At 40.7% G+C, this 16,060-nt stretch overlaps 1 protein-coding gene across 2 annotated transcripts in view; it reads right to left on the bottom strand.

The window, feature by feature from the left end:
• Positions 1-2,389: 2,389 nt before the first annotated feature.
• kcnd2 (potassium voltage-gated channel, Shal-related subfamily, member 2) overlaps positions 2,390-16,060 on the bottom strand; it is a 154,877-nt gene continuing 141,206 nt past the window's right edge. Inside the window, exons 4-7 of one of the 2 annotated variants that reach the window (XM_026923629.3) lie at positions 14,124-14,222; positions 10,117-10,212; positions 6,589-6,827; positions 2,390-4,391 (exon numbers count right to left, since the gene is read on the bottom strand). In XM_026923629.3, the coding sequence (XP_026779430.1) occupies positions 4,211-4,391; positions 6,589-6,827; positions 10,117-10,212; positions 14,124-14,222 (615 nt within the window). In that variant the 3' untranslated portion in view covers positions 2,390-4,210. The remainder of the gene's footprint in view (positions 4,392-6,588; positions 6,828-10,116; positions 10,213-14,123; positions 14,223-16,060) is intronic. The other variant, XM_026923630.3, reaches the window with a different exon arrangement.

The following is a 16,060-nucleotide window of genomic DNA, read 5'->3' as shown; positions in this document are numbered from 1 at the left end:
AAACATCTCAATTACCTCCTCTCTGATGGAAAATATGCTAATCTGGACCCCTGACTGCTGCCTGTGTTGGATCGCTGTAGTGGGTGTGTCCGTGTGCACTCTTGCTGAACGAACACACTTCTCATCACACCAACTTCTTATCACACCAATGTCTTATTGCCTTGTGTTAGATTTGATGCTACAATAGGCACTGGATGATCTTTTTCCCCCAATCATGCAGACCAAGTGATGTTTTTCCAATCTTTAACTGTCCAGTTTCAATGAACACTGTAGAGTCCAGTTCTTGGTTTACAGGATGTGTTCTTCTGCTGTTGCAGCCCACCTACCTCAAGGTTTGTTGTGTTGTGTGTTCTGAGATGCTTTTCAACTCATCGTGGTTGCAAAGAGTGGCTATTTGAGTTCCCGTAACCTTGCTGTCAGCTTGAACCAGTCTGGCCATTCTCCTCCTATCTCTCTTTTCAACAAAGCGATGCTGCTCACTGGATGTTTTGTTTTTCACACCATTCTATGTATACTCTAGAGACTGTTATGTGTGAAAATACCAGGAGATCAGCATTGTCTAAAATAAGTACGGCACTAACAACCATGCCATGGTGAATGATGTATGTAGATATTTCTAAACATTCAGCAGTATGTGATTTTTGGAAGGGGCAGATGATGCCTTTTGTTTTGGGCAGGTTTTGATTGACCATTACACAGACCTAGCAACCCTGATCTTACCTCTATCTGAATTCACAAAGTGGACATGAGGTACAGGGGATTTCGATTGATGAGTTTATGATGGAGAGCACTGCCATGCAGGAGGAGAGGGACATATTTACCAAGTGGCCTGAGGACTTGTTTGACATCATCAAGGTGGGACAGGTTCCCTGGGGAAAAAACATAGCAGGCTATTGTGAAGGACAGAGTGTGAAGGACAGAGTGAAAAGCATGGGTCAGAACAAAAATGAACTGCTTAAATCAAGGCGTTTTCTAAGGAAGTCTAAAAAAAGTGACACTGATTTACTATTATGATTGATACAATTTCCCCACACGTAAAGATAATGCTAATGTCTGATAAAGGAGAACTTACTATAATAAGCAATCATTGTTCAGAAAATAGCATGTCATTTATAGTGTAACAGTAACAGAGAAATAGAGAAATAACTATAGAACAGTGTAACGTGGAAATAGGCGAGCTTGTGCTTTCTTCTTGATTGACAGCTTACAGACTGCGATGTGTAGCTTATCAGGAAAAATACAAATCTTGATTGCAAATGCACTCATAGCTCCACAGTTGAGCAGTAAAATAGATATGTACATATGTGTTGCTATTTTGTTTGAATTATAAACCAGCACCATGAAAACGTTTTGTAATTCTATTTATTCACTGTTTGATTTTTGTTCATCCGTTTTGTTATTTGGTCCCTACGCCAATCATAAGTTGGGTTGTTCAGCACCAGGTTTGCGTGTGTGCCATCAACCAGTCTGTGCTGGAAAGTATTATATAAAACACCACATATGTATTGAAATGGCGGCATTTTGACTGAATGTTAAATTTAGATATCGGAAACAGCCAAAACAGGCAGAGACCTATGAAGATTTATCAAAGATTTAGAAGTGCAGGTCGACACTTTTCACTAACTACAATTTGAACCTCAAGAAAGTAATTCAGTAATAAAATTTGGTCATATCCTGCTGATTCTAAATTGGATTCAGATAAATATTTTGCCATTATGGTAACTGAGAAACCTATTACCTACTTAGGCAATAAGCTCCTTGTCATTGTACATAAACATTAGACTTTACAGACATGCTGTTTTGAGAATGGTCCAACACCCAGGTAGCGAGAGAGAGAGAGAGAGAGAGAGAGAGAGAGAGAGCTAGATTATCTACCAATATGTAGAAGACAAAAATGACACAAGACAGCTGTTTGTTATCTGTCTTTTACTGGAACAATGATTTATTTCTATTTATTCATAGACACTGCACCGGACTAAACAATTGCATTGTATCTTTTTTTTTTATAGCTTTTCAATATATTATATTGTCTATAACACAAGCGGGAACAAATATAAATGAATTCAAAGCCATCATCATTTGGGAAATTTCTGTTGATTCATGTTATTTCACAAACAGGACATGAATGTCTCCTCGGTATTAAAAAAAATTCCCTGGAGTCTGAAATGAACACCATGGCTATCTCCATGATCACGTCTTCCTCGACCACATGCACTGCGTTTGTTCTCCATTTCCAAATTGAAAAGGAAAAACAAAATATACAGCTATACAGTCCATCATCCTGTAACTCAAGGACACGGGCCTTCTGGGAAGAAAACGGTAAAACAAGGAATTCAGATAAATATATATTTACCACACCAAAGAACAAATTTACAACACAGGTGCACTAGCAAGTCTCTCATAGTTATTTTTTTTCCTTTTTTTTTTTAAAATTCTCTTTTGTACAACTGAAATAACATTTATAATTTATAATCAACACCATCTGATTTTTAAAAATATGTATTTTCATGATTCTATCCCCCCAGTTGATATCCCCTTTAATACAAAGTGTATCTTTACAAAAAGAACCTTGTTGCATAAGTCACATGGTCAAGCAATAATGGAAGTGAGTGCTGATGTGTGTGTTTGTACGGTTTAGGCTATTTTAATGACTCCTCTGCACAAGAAAACACTCAGGCCTTAGTGACAAGTGCAAGAATAAAATAGTCTTTTCATATTATATGCAAATTTCTTGCTAATTCAAGACATGGAGATATGACTAATACATCTCTCTGACTCAGAGCAGCCTTTATTCGTACTTTCCCTTTGATATTCGACAGCGCGTGGGAGTGGTATGATTATAGCACTGATAAAATAATCTGGTGAGAAGCCCACGACGTAGGACGCTGTCCTATTATTGGGCATGAATTTGTCACCACATGTCTTTTATGCAGTGCTTGTGTTATGGCTAAATCTTGTTTAATTAGTACTGGGTTCAGATGGAGGTGGAATTTGCTGCTCACATGGTTCATTCAGACGGAGAGGAACGGAAAGACAAACGATCCAACATAAAAACACATTGGGGTATGGTGGCCTTGTTGGTCCATATCCCATATTCTTTAAAACATCATGCACAGTATTGGGACATTGAAAGAAAAAAACTTTCACAGTACATTCAGAACTTGACGGTAAGAATAAAAGAAATATTCCTTACAAAGAGATGAGGGAATATCACGTTTGGCTTCAAAGAAGCATTTTATTGTCCAGTGATTCTCATAGTGTGTGAGCCACACTGCTGTTCCCCCACTTCTTTTTTTTTTTTTTTTTTTAAATATATGGTCAGTGATCCATTAAACCCTTTTTAGGCCAGGTCTCAAGAGAAGATGAAATTGTTACAGTGAGGGAAAAAGGGACTGAAAAAGTCACTTTCGGTCTGCATGTGCACAGAATTGACTTTCAATAGATGTTTAAAAATGAGCCGTGTGCACTGAGTAAAGAGGAAGTGATGTGCTAAGAAATAAAATCCACACACATTGGGGCTTAAAAAAAAAAACCTTATTGCTCATGCCAAACTTGAAAGGACACAGACTCACGAATGCAGAACATGCAAAAAAGGTTAGCCTTAAACGCACCCACACGCACAATCACACAATCGCACAATCACACGCACAATCGCACAATCACGCGCACATCCATACAACCTTAAAAACCTTGATTTTTCTTGTAGTGTCAAATATCAAAAGGAGCTCTGTTTTTGTAGGTCTCTCTAAAAGCACGGTAAATAGCCTTGAGTAAAACTAGGACCCCAGAAAGACACCCAATACCTAATGAGCACCCCAAAAAAATACCCAAATATGCACCAAATTTTTGTTGCATCCTCCACGTCACCTCATTCTGTCCACTACCAAGTTTAAGACGACAAATGTAAAGACACACAATACTCCAAAAATTGTAACAAGCATGAAAATTATGGTCATTATTTATGGTCCCTCTTTGTGGGTAAAAGACTGGTAAGCCCCAGTGCTCGGCATTATGGGCCCAGGCGGCTCTTGTGTCCAAGCGCAAAGAAGAAGGGCTGAAATAAAGGGTTCTGATCATGGTCTCGGTCTCTGCAGTAGCGCCTCCTATCCACCAGAGGGTGCTCTCTCTCCAATCCCCTCCTCCTCCAGCGTCCACTCGCTGAATGAAAGAGGGAAAAATGAACGCCAGGCTGATTGCTCTTAATGTAGGTCTATAGAGCTGATACGCGGACAATGTTGCTCTGCAAGTAATCGGGCGAACTGGCCGAGTCCCCGCCCTCTGGCGTGGTGACGGGCGGAGTTGGCATGCTGATGACCGCCGCCGTGATGTAGGGCTGCTGCTCCGAGTTCAACGGCACTGTCTCCTCGAACTTAGCGTTCAGACTGGAACGGCTGCAGAGGGACACAGACAGAAAAACAGATCTTGTTAGTGTTATTGCAACATAAAATATAAGAGCCTATAAGGATCCAGCATGCAAATAAAATTTGCATATTTATCGAATCTGGGGTTTTTGTGGTTCCTTAGAGGACTAGTGGTTAGGCATCGGTGCTCTCACCACCACGGCCCAGGTTCGATCCCCAGCCAGGGAACCTACCCCAGCCACTAGCGTTGCACAAGACAGTGCACTCCCAGTGCCGGTCCCAAGCCCGGATAAAATTAGGGAGGATTGTGTCGGGAGGGGAGGGGGGGAAAACTGTGCCAAATCAAATATGCAGACCAGTGATCAGCTGTGGCGACCCTGAACGGGAACAGCCGAAAGAACAACAAAATCAAATCTAGAGTTTTTGATGAGAGTAAAAGTGCCCTGTTTCTGTATCTTTTTCTGTTTCTATTGACTTTTTTGTGGAAATGTTACCACATCAGGCAAAAACTGTAATTGCTTTATGTTCATAGTAATAATATTTTAATGATAATCAGATCAAGCATGTAATGAGTTGGTGATTTAATACATGACAGTGAGTCATGCCAATAAAGCTTCCCTTTTGGTTGAATTGATTTGCTAGATTGAACTGAGTTGCTAGATAGAGTGAGAGGCAAAAAACAGAGAGAGAGAGAGAGAGAGAGAGAGAGAGAGATTCTCCCAGCTGTCAGTTGGACCACACAGACAAGTTAGTGGGTGCTGCAGCTGGAGCTGTGCTGGATTCCAGCAGCATGAGTCAACATGGAAACACTGCTCCCACTCCTAAATACCACACACTCCTAAATACCACACACTCCTTTCACAAAGCAAAATACTAATACAATCTTTAGCATAGCTAGCATATGGGGAGTGTGGCAATCAGCATAATCTAACATTGTGTCCAACTAGAAGTGTGAGGCACACGTTCATTAGCTGATCCAGGGTCTTATTTCCAATGCTAAAACCCTTCACTTAAGTGAGGAATGAAACACAATAGGGCATGCTCTTATAGGAAAATAATCAACAATGGAGTCACTGTTACCACCCCAAAGTGTCCCAAAATATTTTCTTCTGTGGCCTTCCACTGGTATTGATAAAGTTTAACACATGTGTTATGCTGTCCTTAGATCATTTTGTAGTACAGTGATGGCACCTACCAGATGTGTGGATATTTTTTAGAACACATCGATGCTTAATGTTTTTATTTAAACTCCATTGATCTATAGCAAAAATGAAAACATAAGCTAGCTTGTATATTGATTTTCATGTAGCAGCCCTTCCATCCATACCTATGCTAACATTAGCTAATAACGTTTGCTAGCTAGCCATTAATAATAGAAAAAGATAACATGAAAAAATAAGTTGATTAACTATGAAAAATAAGGTTTAAGTGATTAACATTCCCTGTTTGTATTAAAATACTGCATGTTGTCAGCATGTTAGCATAATGTGGGTCACGCAGCTACCACCATGGTTGCAATGAGGTACGAAATTAGCTTTTTAGTCATGTTAATGTAGCATTAATGTTTCTGATGATTCTTTAGCTTCATCCTGGCTCAGCAATAACGTTCTCAAAAAAATAGAGAGAGAATTGTAAAGTTTCATCATCAACTCTGGAAGGGAAAGAGTAGTCAATGTGAACCAGTTTTCACCCTGACTATACACACACACACCTACACACACACACAGGACATCCCTGATGAAAACTACAGCTTGGTCTGACCAGCTACCAGTTGCCAAAACACAGGCTGAGCTGGTTAAACTGGTGGATCATCTCTACCAGTTCGTAAGTGCTTGTAAGTGCTTTTTAAGACAAATACAACAGTAAGGCAGTAAGAAAACACTGATAAATGTATTCAAGTAACTAGGAGGTTGGAAATAAACTTACCAGCTGGCAGAGATGGTGTACCAGTTTGACCAGCTTGGCCTGTGTTTTGGCCACTGGGAAGCTCAGTGCTATAAAGTATTATATTATAAACACTCTGAATACTCTGTCTCTGAGGCGGAACAGACTTCTGAATTTCTGACTCATCTCTATTCAGGTAATTATGTTGACCCCAGCAACTCCATGTGTCCGGCGCTGTACTGCGTGAAGGTCACAGCTGACGTGCTCATCATGATGGTTGGCATAATACACAAATTGCACATACAGTTGTGTGCCTGTATACTTTCAGCTTGTGAGCATGTACCTGTTGCTGAGTGGCCTCTCTCTGATCTGGATGGTGCTGAGCTCCTGCACGCTGCCCCGGCGCCCGGCAGCCATGTTGGAGTTGGGCACGTTGAAGCTCTTGCGCTTGTTGCGACGGGAGCAACAGGTCAGGCCATGAGGAGAGGAGGAGAGGGAGGAGGAACGCGAGGTGGACGGCTTCACCATGGACACCTCCATGCAACTCGTCTCGTATGTATTCTCATCCACAAACTCGTGATTCTGAGAGATTAAAAAAATGAATAGGGTAAAGAAACTTGTCTGTTTTCCGATACACGTATAACACATAACAGTCATTCTGGGGATAGGGGCTGCGTAGACTAATTAAATAATACAGTTACTAGTCGTTCCTGAATAGTCGCGTTGGTGGAAAAAAACAGAAGATAAAGAAATGCAGGCAGACAGTGAAGAAAGCAGGCTAAATGTACTACATTGTTCTGAAAATATTTCAGATTACATGAAGCCAATTCTACAGGGAAAAGTCTTTTTTTTCTTTTTTGAAAATTTGCTTTTGCCTTAATGGAACGTTACACCTGAGGTATACAAAGTCCCAGTCACACCCACTCCTGAAAGAATTTGTCCCACTGTTACATTTAGTGTACATTCAAAGTTAAAAAACATGTAAATTGAAATCCTTACATGTGGCCAAGAATTCTGTCATGAGTAGCGCTGTGTGAAAGAGTCCTTTTGGTGCAATGGGATGCATGTCATTATCACTCAGCTAGTTTAGAGTTGCATATGACAGCTGAGTTGTACATGGCAGTTCAAGTCCTGGGTCATTATCACTCTGAAAAACACAGCATCCTCCATTCTAGGAAGGTCAGTCTTTGAGATATAAGGAGAGCTCTGCTGATGGACATGAGCTTCCATGCTGCGCACTCTCAGTTTCAGAATCAGTGATTTCAGCTGTGCCTCTATGTCGTCCACACAAGCACATTTTAAAAACTGGTACAATCTTAATTACTGTAATATGATACTCAGCATTAGGTCGCACATTTATCGCACTGAATTGATTTACAATCTCAGGTGTGATCAGGTGTGGCTCCTGCTTGGTTGGAATGAAACTCTGCAGCCATACCAGCCCTTTGCTGATAAAATTGGACACCCAGATCTCTGGTACGAAGAAATATTCTTATCTAACAATACTAATTAAGCCCTAGCCAGGACATTAGATGAAGCTAGCTGTTTTGAAACTCGATACAAAAAGCCCTTCTCTTCATCCATCCATCGTGACCCCAACCAAGATAAAGCACTTACTGGAGATGAATGAATGAATGTTACAGTTCCACTCTATATAAAGCAGAAATAAGTCTGTCTGAAGCTCGGGCATTATATTCCAGGAGGCAATCCCCTGGAGTTTCTTTTTGATGCAGTCATACAGTTCACTCTGCACTGATTCTCTCTGTTGAATTTGATGTCATGAAAAATTGAGACCAAGTTTGAGTTTCGTTAGATTTTTTTATGAATGAAATTGTAAGAAATGCTATGCCATATTATGCAGATTGTATTAACGGCTGCTGCAAGTGTGAGGAAAACTTTGCCAAATATGTAAAAATTAGAAAACATCTTCATCTTCACTGAGTAAATTCCCAACACGAACTACTCAGATCAGCTACTGAACCAGTTGCAAATCTGCCCCGACAGAAACAAACCTCATCTGTAAAAGAAACATCAAGCAGGCATGTCAGTAATCTGACCCGGCCTAAATGGAGATCACAGAAAGTCCCTGAGCTCTGATGAACTGCAACTTTGGCTGCGTCCCAAATCACTCTCCAATGCATCAGCCCTACAGAGGAATTTTCCATTCCAATGTCTCGAGCAGTGGCCTAGATAGGAATGAGTGGGTCACAGCCTATACAGTCGCCGTGTAAGCAGCCAGTTTGGCTGGCAGAGGTAGACGCTAAGTGTCTTTTTCTTGGCAGTACCTGCTAACAAGGTCTCTCGAGAGGAGCGTTCATTTACAGCTGCAGAGCGAAGAGCGCTCAGACTAAAACAAACACACTCTCTCATGCACTGTGGTTTATTAATAAGAACCACGAGGCTTTTGATGGTATTTATAGAAACATGTCTGTCTGTTCAAAGAAAATCATTTGTAGTAAGAATAAGTATAATAATTACTGGACATGTAGAAATACATAGAGATGCTCTCCTGAGAACTTGGCTTGGGCCTAATGGAAAAATAAGAATACTTTGTGAATAACTTTCAAAATATTGTGAGATTCATCCATCAATCTAATAAGTATAATAGCAGAAGAAGAGAGGGACTGAAATGAGTAACAGTTGGCCATTTAGCTTCTTCACTCATCACAAAATAGAGACCAATACCAGAAGCCAATCATTTAGAAAAAGTATTGTTTTTATGCATCTGTTGTTTTTGATCTTGGTTCTGCTTCTACAATTATTGGCTATATAAGGGATAAAACACAACTGGATGTGCTGTTATAAGAAAATAATCCAAATTCGGATGGTGTGATGCAGCCCAGCATGAAAAATATTCTATTTATTAAAGAATAACACATCATACTTTTTATCCAATTATAGTTACATAAACTGAAAGAAGTTAGTTGCTGTTCACTTATGTGGTATTTTTGCTTAATATTAGATTTAGATTATATGGAACGTCCACCATGCAAGTCCCTGTGAATTAGCTGTTACTATAGAAATGACAATGTAATTTATACAACAGTTAGTTCTGGCCCACTAATTTGATTGGTTGAGAGGTGCTCCAAGAGTGCTTATATTTAGTATAACCCCACTGAGACATTTAACTCTTTGTATCATGCCGCTCGTCCGTGTTTGCCACATCAAATTCCACTTCCTAGTTTGAAACCATTATTACAGTAGAGTTAATGACATCATCAGTGGACATGGCAAACTATATATTTTTCAGGAGTATAATTTTTGACTGAAAATATGAAAGCTCATCAGATGAAAATGTAAAGGAAAAAGGGAAGCCAGCTAGCCAGACCAAAAATAAACAGACCGTTTGTCCATATTGTTTCTGAAATATCAGTTACTCTATATTAATTTCTTGTTTATAGAACTGTTGGATAAAATCAATATCACATGAGCAAGAGTGCGATTTTACTGAATATTGGCATGGCTGTGATTACTTACGGCACACGGCTTTCGGCTTTGTGCCTATGCCGAATCACATCCATGCCGAAATTCAGTATAACCACACTCTTGGTCATGAGATATTGCTTAAATAATGAGCACATTAATATAAATCTGTGATTTGTCTTGCAGCCAGAACTATTGTCAGGCTGCTATTATAGAAAATTAATCAACAACTTCTGACCAATCAGAATCAAGAATTCAACAGTGCTGTGGTATATACTTAACAAATTTCATACCTTACACATACAAAGTTAAACATTTCTTTTTATGACATTTCTTTAATTTCTATTGGCTGTTTTTATCAATAACAAGTGTTGGCTTACTGGAGTATTGGTGCATCCCCAAATTAAAAAAAGAAAAGAACCCCCCCCCCCCCACCACAAACTCTTACCGTAGTCTTTTCCAGGCAGTGTAGGAGGTGGTGATGCTGAGTCTCAAATGTGGGATTAGTCTTGCAAACCAGCGCCTTCCCTGCCTCCTTCGATGCCTTATAGGAGAAACAAAACAATTTGACAGCTCATCAGGCAATCGGACCACACGCTGACAGAGGAAAAGAGAGAGAAAAGACAAGAACGTGGGAACAGTAAGGCCAGAGCTCTCACAACGCTCCAGCAACTTTTTGAAACGTTGTGACAACATTAGTCTGAGTGCCACTGTGCCTGTCTCATTCTCTCCAGGTTAGCACTGTGACAGTTGGCTGTCAGTTTAAAGGCAGCAGACGGCCAAGAAGTGTAGTGTGTAGGGATGGAAGACTGGAGAGTGTAGAATGGATTGGTTTAGCCACAACAATATAGTCAGTTCCCAACAGTGGGAACTTAGATTGATCTGCAAATCTATGAATCATACATGAGGCTTGTTTCTACCACAGGAACCTTCATAAGAACTTTAGGAAGACTTCCACCAGAGAAACCACGGCTCATTTTAGATTCTGGGTCAAAGTTCCAGGAGCCTACTTTGGATCCTGGTCCAGCGTTGGTTGGAACGATTGGTTTGGAGCTTGTAATACTGAACATTGCCAATCGGTCAAACAAAAGACCAACCCTTTTCGTCTGTGATTAAGCAACACCTAGAGTCGCAGAGCACAACTCAAAACTCCGTTTGAATAGCAGTATCATCCACATCAGTCTCTGTCTCATCACCTGAGGTAAAAGTCACTAGTGGCATCATCGCCGTCTCTTCACTCCACTGATCTCTGTTCATGCTAACATCAGTGGGGAAATAATCACTGATTCACTCACTCAGTTCTGTTCTGTTGGCTAAATTTCATGTTATTAGTTCATTTTAACATTTTTATACTTCAGCCCTATCTGGATGGGATTAAATATACATGGGATCCTGGGGTAACTTCCTATTTTACAGGTGCTCCTCTGTGACTTTATTTCTGCCTGGAGCGGCCACTGATCGGTCAGTGTTTTCTCCATCTTCCTCTGAGAAAATTACAGGCTGAATTACCTACTGTTTTTACCCAAACCTGTCTGATAATTTTAGTCCTGTCTGGAAACACGTCTGTGATTTTCTATGCAGTTGTTGCCTTGCATTGGAAAAAAACTGCTGCTTGTGCATGTGTGCATGTGTATCAATGACCCTCCCCTAGACATTAAACTCTTCCCAAGTCGCAAAACGAAAAATGGATGCTTTTTATATACTTTATTGTTTTATTGTTGCTGGAACTTTGGTTTGCCCTAAACAGAAATAAAAGCCAGCGTCTCTTCTCTCCTCCGGTGCCTCTCTGACCGCTTGGACACCATGTTGTGAATGGAGCGTCCAGCTGCTAGAAACTCACTGCTCTTTTGGTAATTTTATGGCTATCCGGATGCGAGAGTGTTATCATTGATGAAATGTGTAAAAAAAAAAAAATTTATCACAGACGTCCCCTCGATAAACGAATCCAATCCAAACAGGGCTTTAATCTGCTTTTGGTCCATTACAACAAACATTTTGACAGCCGGTATCTGATTACAAACTGAATTGATTAGGCCTATGTCCATTTTGCTAATGTATATAACTATTCAGCAACTTGATCAAAGCATGACATTCACTGACTGTTTTTACTACACAGCAAGATCTTTGCAGGCAAGTTTAGGTCATGGCCATGTAAAATATATTTATGTTTTCTTAAAGCGGAGATTTCAAAGTATATTATTGGCAGAAGAACCCAAGTTTAGTCAAAACCCAATTTTTTCTTCATTTTTGGCTGCTTTCCAGAATTCAACCACAGGGACACTGATGGGTTTTCCCAGACCGCCACAGATATAGCAAAAATGTCAAAAATGTGGGAGAGCATTTTTTTTTTATAGTGGTCTAGCGGCATGCCATTTTTGGAAAACAGTCTTGAGGTTGGAATAGCACTTTGTGTGCACTTTTCTGGTTTAAAAAGCTAGATTACTATTATTATATTTCTGCAACTAGGTAATACAATAAAGAGCAACAATCACTGTGAATCACTGTGTAGTTCTCATTCAGGATTGTTCCAGAAGACATTCCTGAAATGCTTCTTGAACATTTGTGTATATGTGAAGTAACAGCATGCCTATGAAGTAACATTTTGAAGATTAGTGGAAGCTGTGCCACTCAGTAATAGCTCTCACTCATAGACAGTGAGTATAGGCATGTTTCCAGGGATGTCCCAGAACATTCTGGAATTCCTTTTCCCATTTTTTCTCCCCGATTTGGTCACCTATTGGTAATATTCCCACCCACCAGTCAGCTCTCCCTTATCATACGACAGCTAACAACCAAGGAGGATGAAGGCTAACACGTGCTTCCTTCCTTCAACATGCCAACTAACTGCATATTAACTGAGTAAAAGGGTAGCATAACACACTCGGGGGGAAAGTGCTATCTACCCTCTTACGCATGCATAATCTCACGGAGGCCTGTGATAGGCTAATGTCACTGTGATTGACAGGACAGAGAGAGTATGTCATCCCTTCCACCCAGACAGCACGGCCTTTTCTTTCTCGACTCTTGGCAATGGATGGCTGTGGCATCGTATGGATTTGAGCTCTCAATCTCTGGACAATAGAGCAAACACTTTTCTGCTGAGAACTACACAGTGCTGTAGGTCGTTGGTTGCTTTTCTACCATATTGTAGGGTCTATTTGCTTTACATGCCAGCAAAAGTACAGCAGCACAGCAAATGTAGAAAGTGATATTGAAGTTGCTGTACTGAGAGCTCAAATCCATACGATGCCACAGCCATCCATGCATCCATGCATTCATGCTTTTTTCTGCAGTTTATTTGTGCTTTTGGTAAAAGAAATGCAGCAAAGTTGTTAACTGAGGTATGTTTTTTTAAAATTTAAGGAAAAAGTGTTCCTGAGAAACCAAGCAACATTTGACCAATAAGCAATGTTCAGTATGGCAAGCTCCATGTAGTTCCTGCTCTACAAAAAATGACTAAAAAGGGACCTGGAACTACTACTCAGTAACTAAAATCAGCTGTAAAATCCCTGAAAATATTTCTGAGCTCCATAAAATGTTTCCTGCAGTTGAAATATGCTTTATGGTGTCCATTTAAACTCGAGTGTCTGCTGCGTTTAAACCTTGAGCGTCACTGTCCCCATTAAAAACCCACTGGTTCATCAAGGCAGGACAATACAGAATGCAGTCCAAAGACCACAGCTGGAGTGTTTACTGTGTGTGCAAACATCCGCGCCGACACCCAGTCAACACTCCCCATGGCCTCTGAGTCACACTGGCCCCATCTCACCCCCCCTTTTAGATGCTGGCAATTCATCGACATGCAGCTCAGACATTCTCATTCCTCCATGGGATGGAAATCCAAGATGCATTCAGATGATATCATGAGGAAGAAGAGAAAAAACAGGCCTGTACGGGCAGCCGTGGAAGATCACTCGAAAATGCTTGTTAAAAGATGCATGGAGCACAGACGGGTAAGTAGGCAAAGGTGCAGGTGGGTCGAGATGAGATGGAGAAGGATGGAGGAGAAGAAAATGGAAAGAAGAAGGGAAGGGTTGTGGTAAAAGAGTGAGGGGTCCGCTGGTACCGAAGCAGACGCTGTACAGTCTTGGGATGACTAGGATCCCATGACCAGTCACCAGGAAGAGGTGCTGTCATCTCGGTGTCTTCAAGTAATGACGTAAGAGTCAAAGGTGCAAAGGAGTGAGTAAAAGAAGAGAATAATGATGTGAAACAGAAATGGGGGATGAGACAGAAGGATGACGAAACAAGACAGCAGGGGAAAAATAGAAAGAGTGTGATAGTGAAAGAGAGAGAGCCATTAGAGAGACACCATGATAGAAAGCGTTTGAATGAAGGCAGATCTAGCCCCATGGTGGAGAGGTGAAAGGAGGTCAGAAGGTGTGCATGCACCAGCACCAGCACCAGTACCAGCCCGTCATGGCACAGCATGGCTCCCGCGGTTTCCACGGTTACCTCCTCCTCGGCGTCGACCAGCAGCCCATTGCGTTTGTACTGCAAATAAGCGTTAGCACCCCAGCTCTTCGTGGCACGAATTCTAGCAAGCCTGGTTTTCTGTTCGGACAAAAACATACGTGCGGGCATTTTAGCCTAACACTCGGTCCTCGCATGTCACCTGAGTGTGTGTTTATGTGAGTGTGTGTGACACTCGAAATAATTCTATATGAGGTATGAATGGTGGAAATGTTCATCGCAAGGACCATATAATTTCCCCTCTTCCCTCTAGCTCTCTCTCTCTTTCTCTGTGTGTGTGTGTGCTTAACAGTAAAAACAGATTGTTGTTTTAGAACTCATTTGTCTCTCTGTGTACGTGTGTGTGCATAAATGTGTGTGTGTGTATGCTCAGAGGAGGGATAAAGATATCGGCCTTGTGTGTCTCTTGTGGCTTAGCTGGACTCACACAGGCAAGTGAAGGGCAGCAGGACATGCAGGAGGAACATGATTGTGTATTCTGCTGCAGCTCTGCATACTGATCACCCCCAGAGGAGCGGTGCTTCCTGCACACTCCTGCTCCTTCCTCGACATCTCTATTCTCCTGTAGAGCTGTCTCCTCTCTCCACTCCTCATGACCTCTCTCTATCTGTCACTCTCTCAATCTCAATGCCTTTTTTCTGTATTGAACTTTCTGACCAGCTCTCTGAATCTCACACTGTATAAAAATTAAAATTCTTTGCATGTCGTTTGAGGGTCTGTGTTGTAGTGACTTGAGACATAAGCACAAGCCACAGTCATGTAAGTCCCTAGTTCTCAGAGTGCATTCATGAGCCGAATTGTCCATAATTTTAGTAACATTTCTGGACAACTCGGATATCCAGATACACCTACATAAGCACCTTATAGCAACTGCCATAAACCTACATAAATATGTACAAAGGAACCCCAGGCTTTCATGATGTACAGGTATGTTATCTATTTGAGTTACACTTCACTCAGGAGCAATGTTCACAGAACTACATGACATGTACATAAGCCCTTTATGATAACTCTCATACACCTACATAAACATTCAGAAAGGAACTGCAGGGGTTCAAGACATAAAGTCAAACTGTGAATGAAGTTATTAATGTTTTGGGTAACACTTAAAGCAAGACATAGAGCAACATGACATGTGCATAAGCCCTTTATGACAACCTTCATAAACATACAGCAACATTCAGAAAGGAAGTGCGGAGGTAATGACATAATGCCAAGTTGTCCATGAAGTTATCCAAGTTTTTGGTAACACTTTACTCAGAAGTGGTATTCATAGGGCTATATGACATATACATAAGCCCTTTATAACAACTGATATAAACCTACTAAACATTTAGCAAGGAACAACAGGGGTTCAAGGCATAAAGCCAAGTTGTCCATGCAGCTCCTAAAACCTTTAAAAGTTTTGGGCAGATTTCCTATGGCTACATGACACCTACATAAGACCTTTATAACAGCTGTCATAAACCTACAGCAACATTTAGAAAGAAACTGCAGGGGTTCAAGACATAAAGTCAAGTTGTCTATTAAGTTATTAAAGTTTTTGGTAACACCTTAATCAGAGATGGTATTCACAGGGCTATATGACTTCTACATAAGCTCTTCATGACAACTGTCATAAATGTACATAAACTTTTAAAAAGGATCTACAGGGTTTCAAGATGTAAATCAAGTTGTCCATACATTTATTAACATTTTTACTCAAAAGCAGTGTTCATAGGGCTACATAAGCCCATTATGACAACTGTCAAACCTGCATAAACATTTAGAAAGGATCGTTATTAAAAAGCATCAGCTGTTATAAAGCTTGTGTTCATCAACTGTTCAGTGCATAGATTTTTCTTGGCATAAGTTTGAGTTATGATATACATGTCACCTGTCACCTGTATTTGTGACAGTAATGGTTCTAGGTTTAATTC

This window comes from Pangasianodon hypophthalmus, chromosome 18 (assembly GCF_027358585.1).
Source record: "Pangasianodon hypophthalmus isolate fPanHyp1 chromosome 18, fPanHyp1.pri, whole genome shotgun sequence".
NCBI lineage: Eukaryota > Metazoa > Chordata > Actinopteri > Siluriformes > Pangasiidae > Pangasianodon > Pangasianodon hypophthalmus.
The sequence above is the reverse complement of the archived record's forward strand: the minus strand, read 5'-3'. Positions and strand labels throughout refer to the sequence as shown.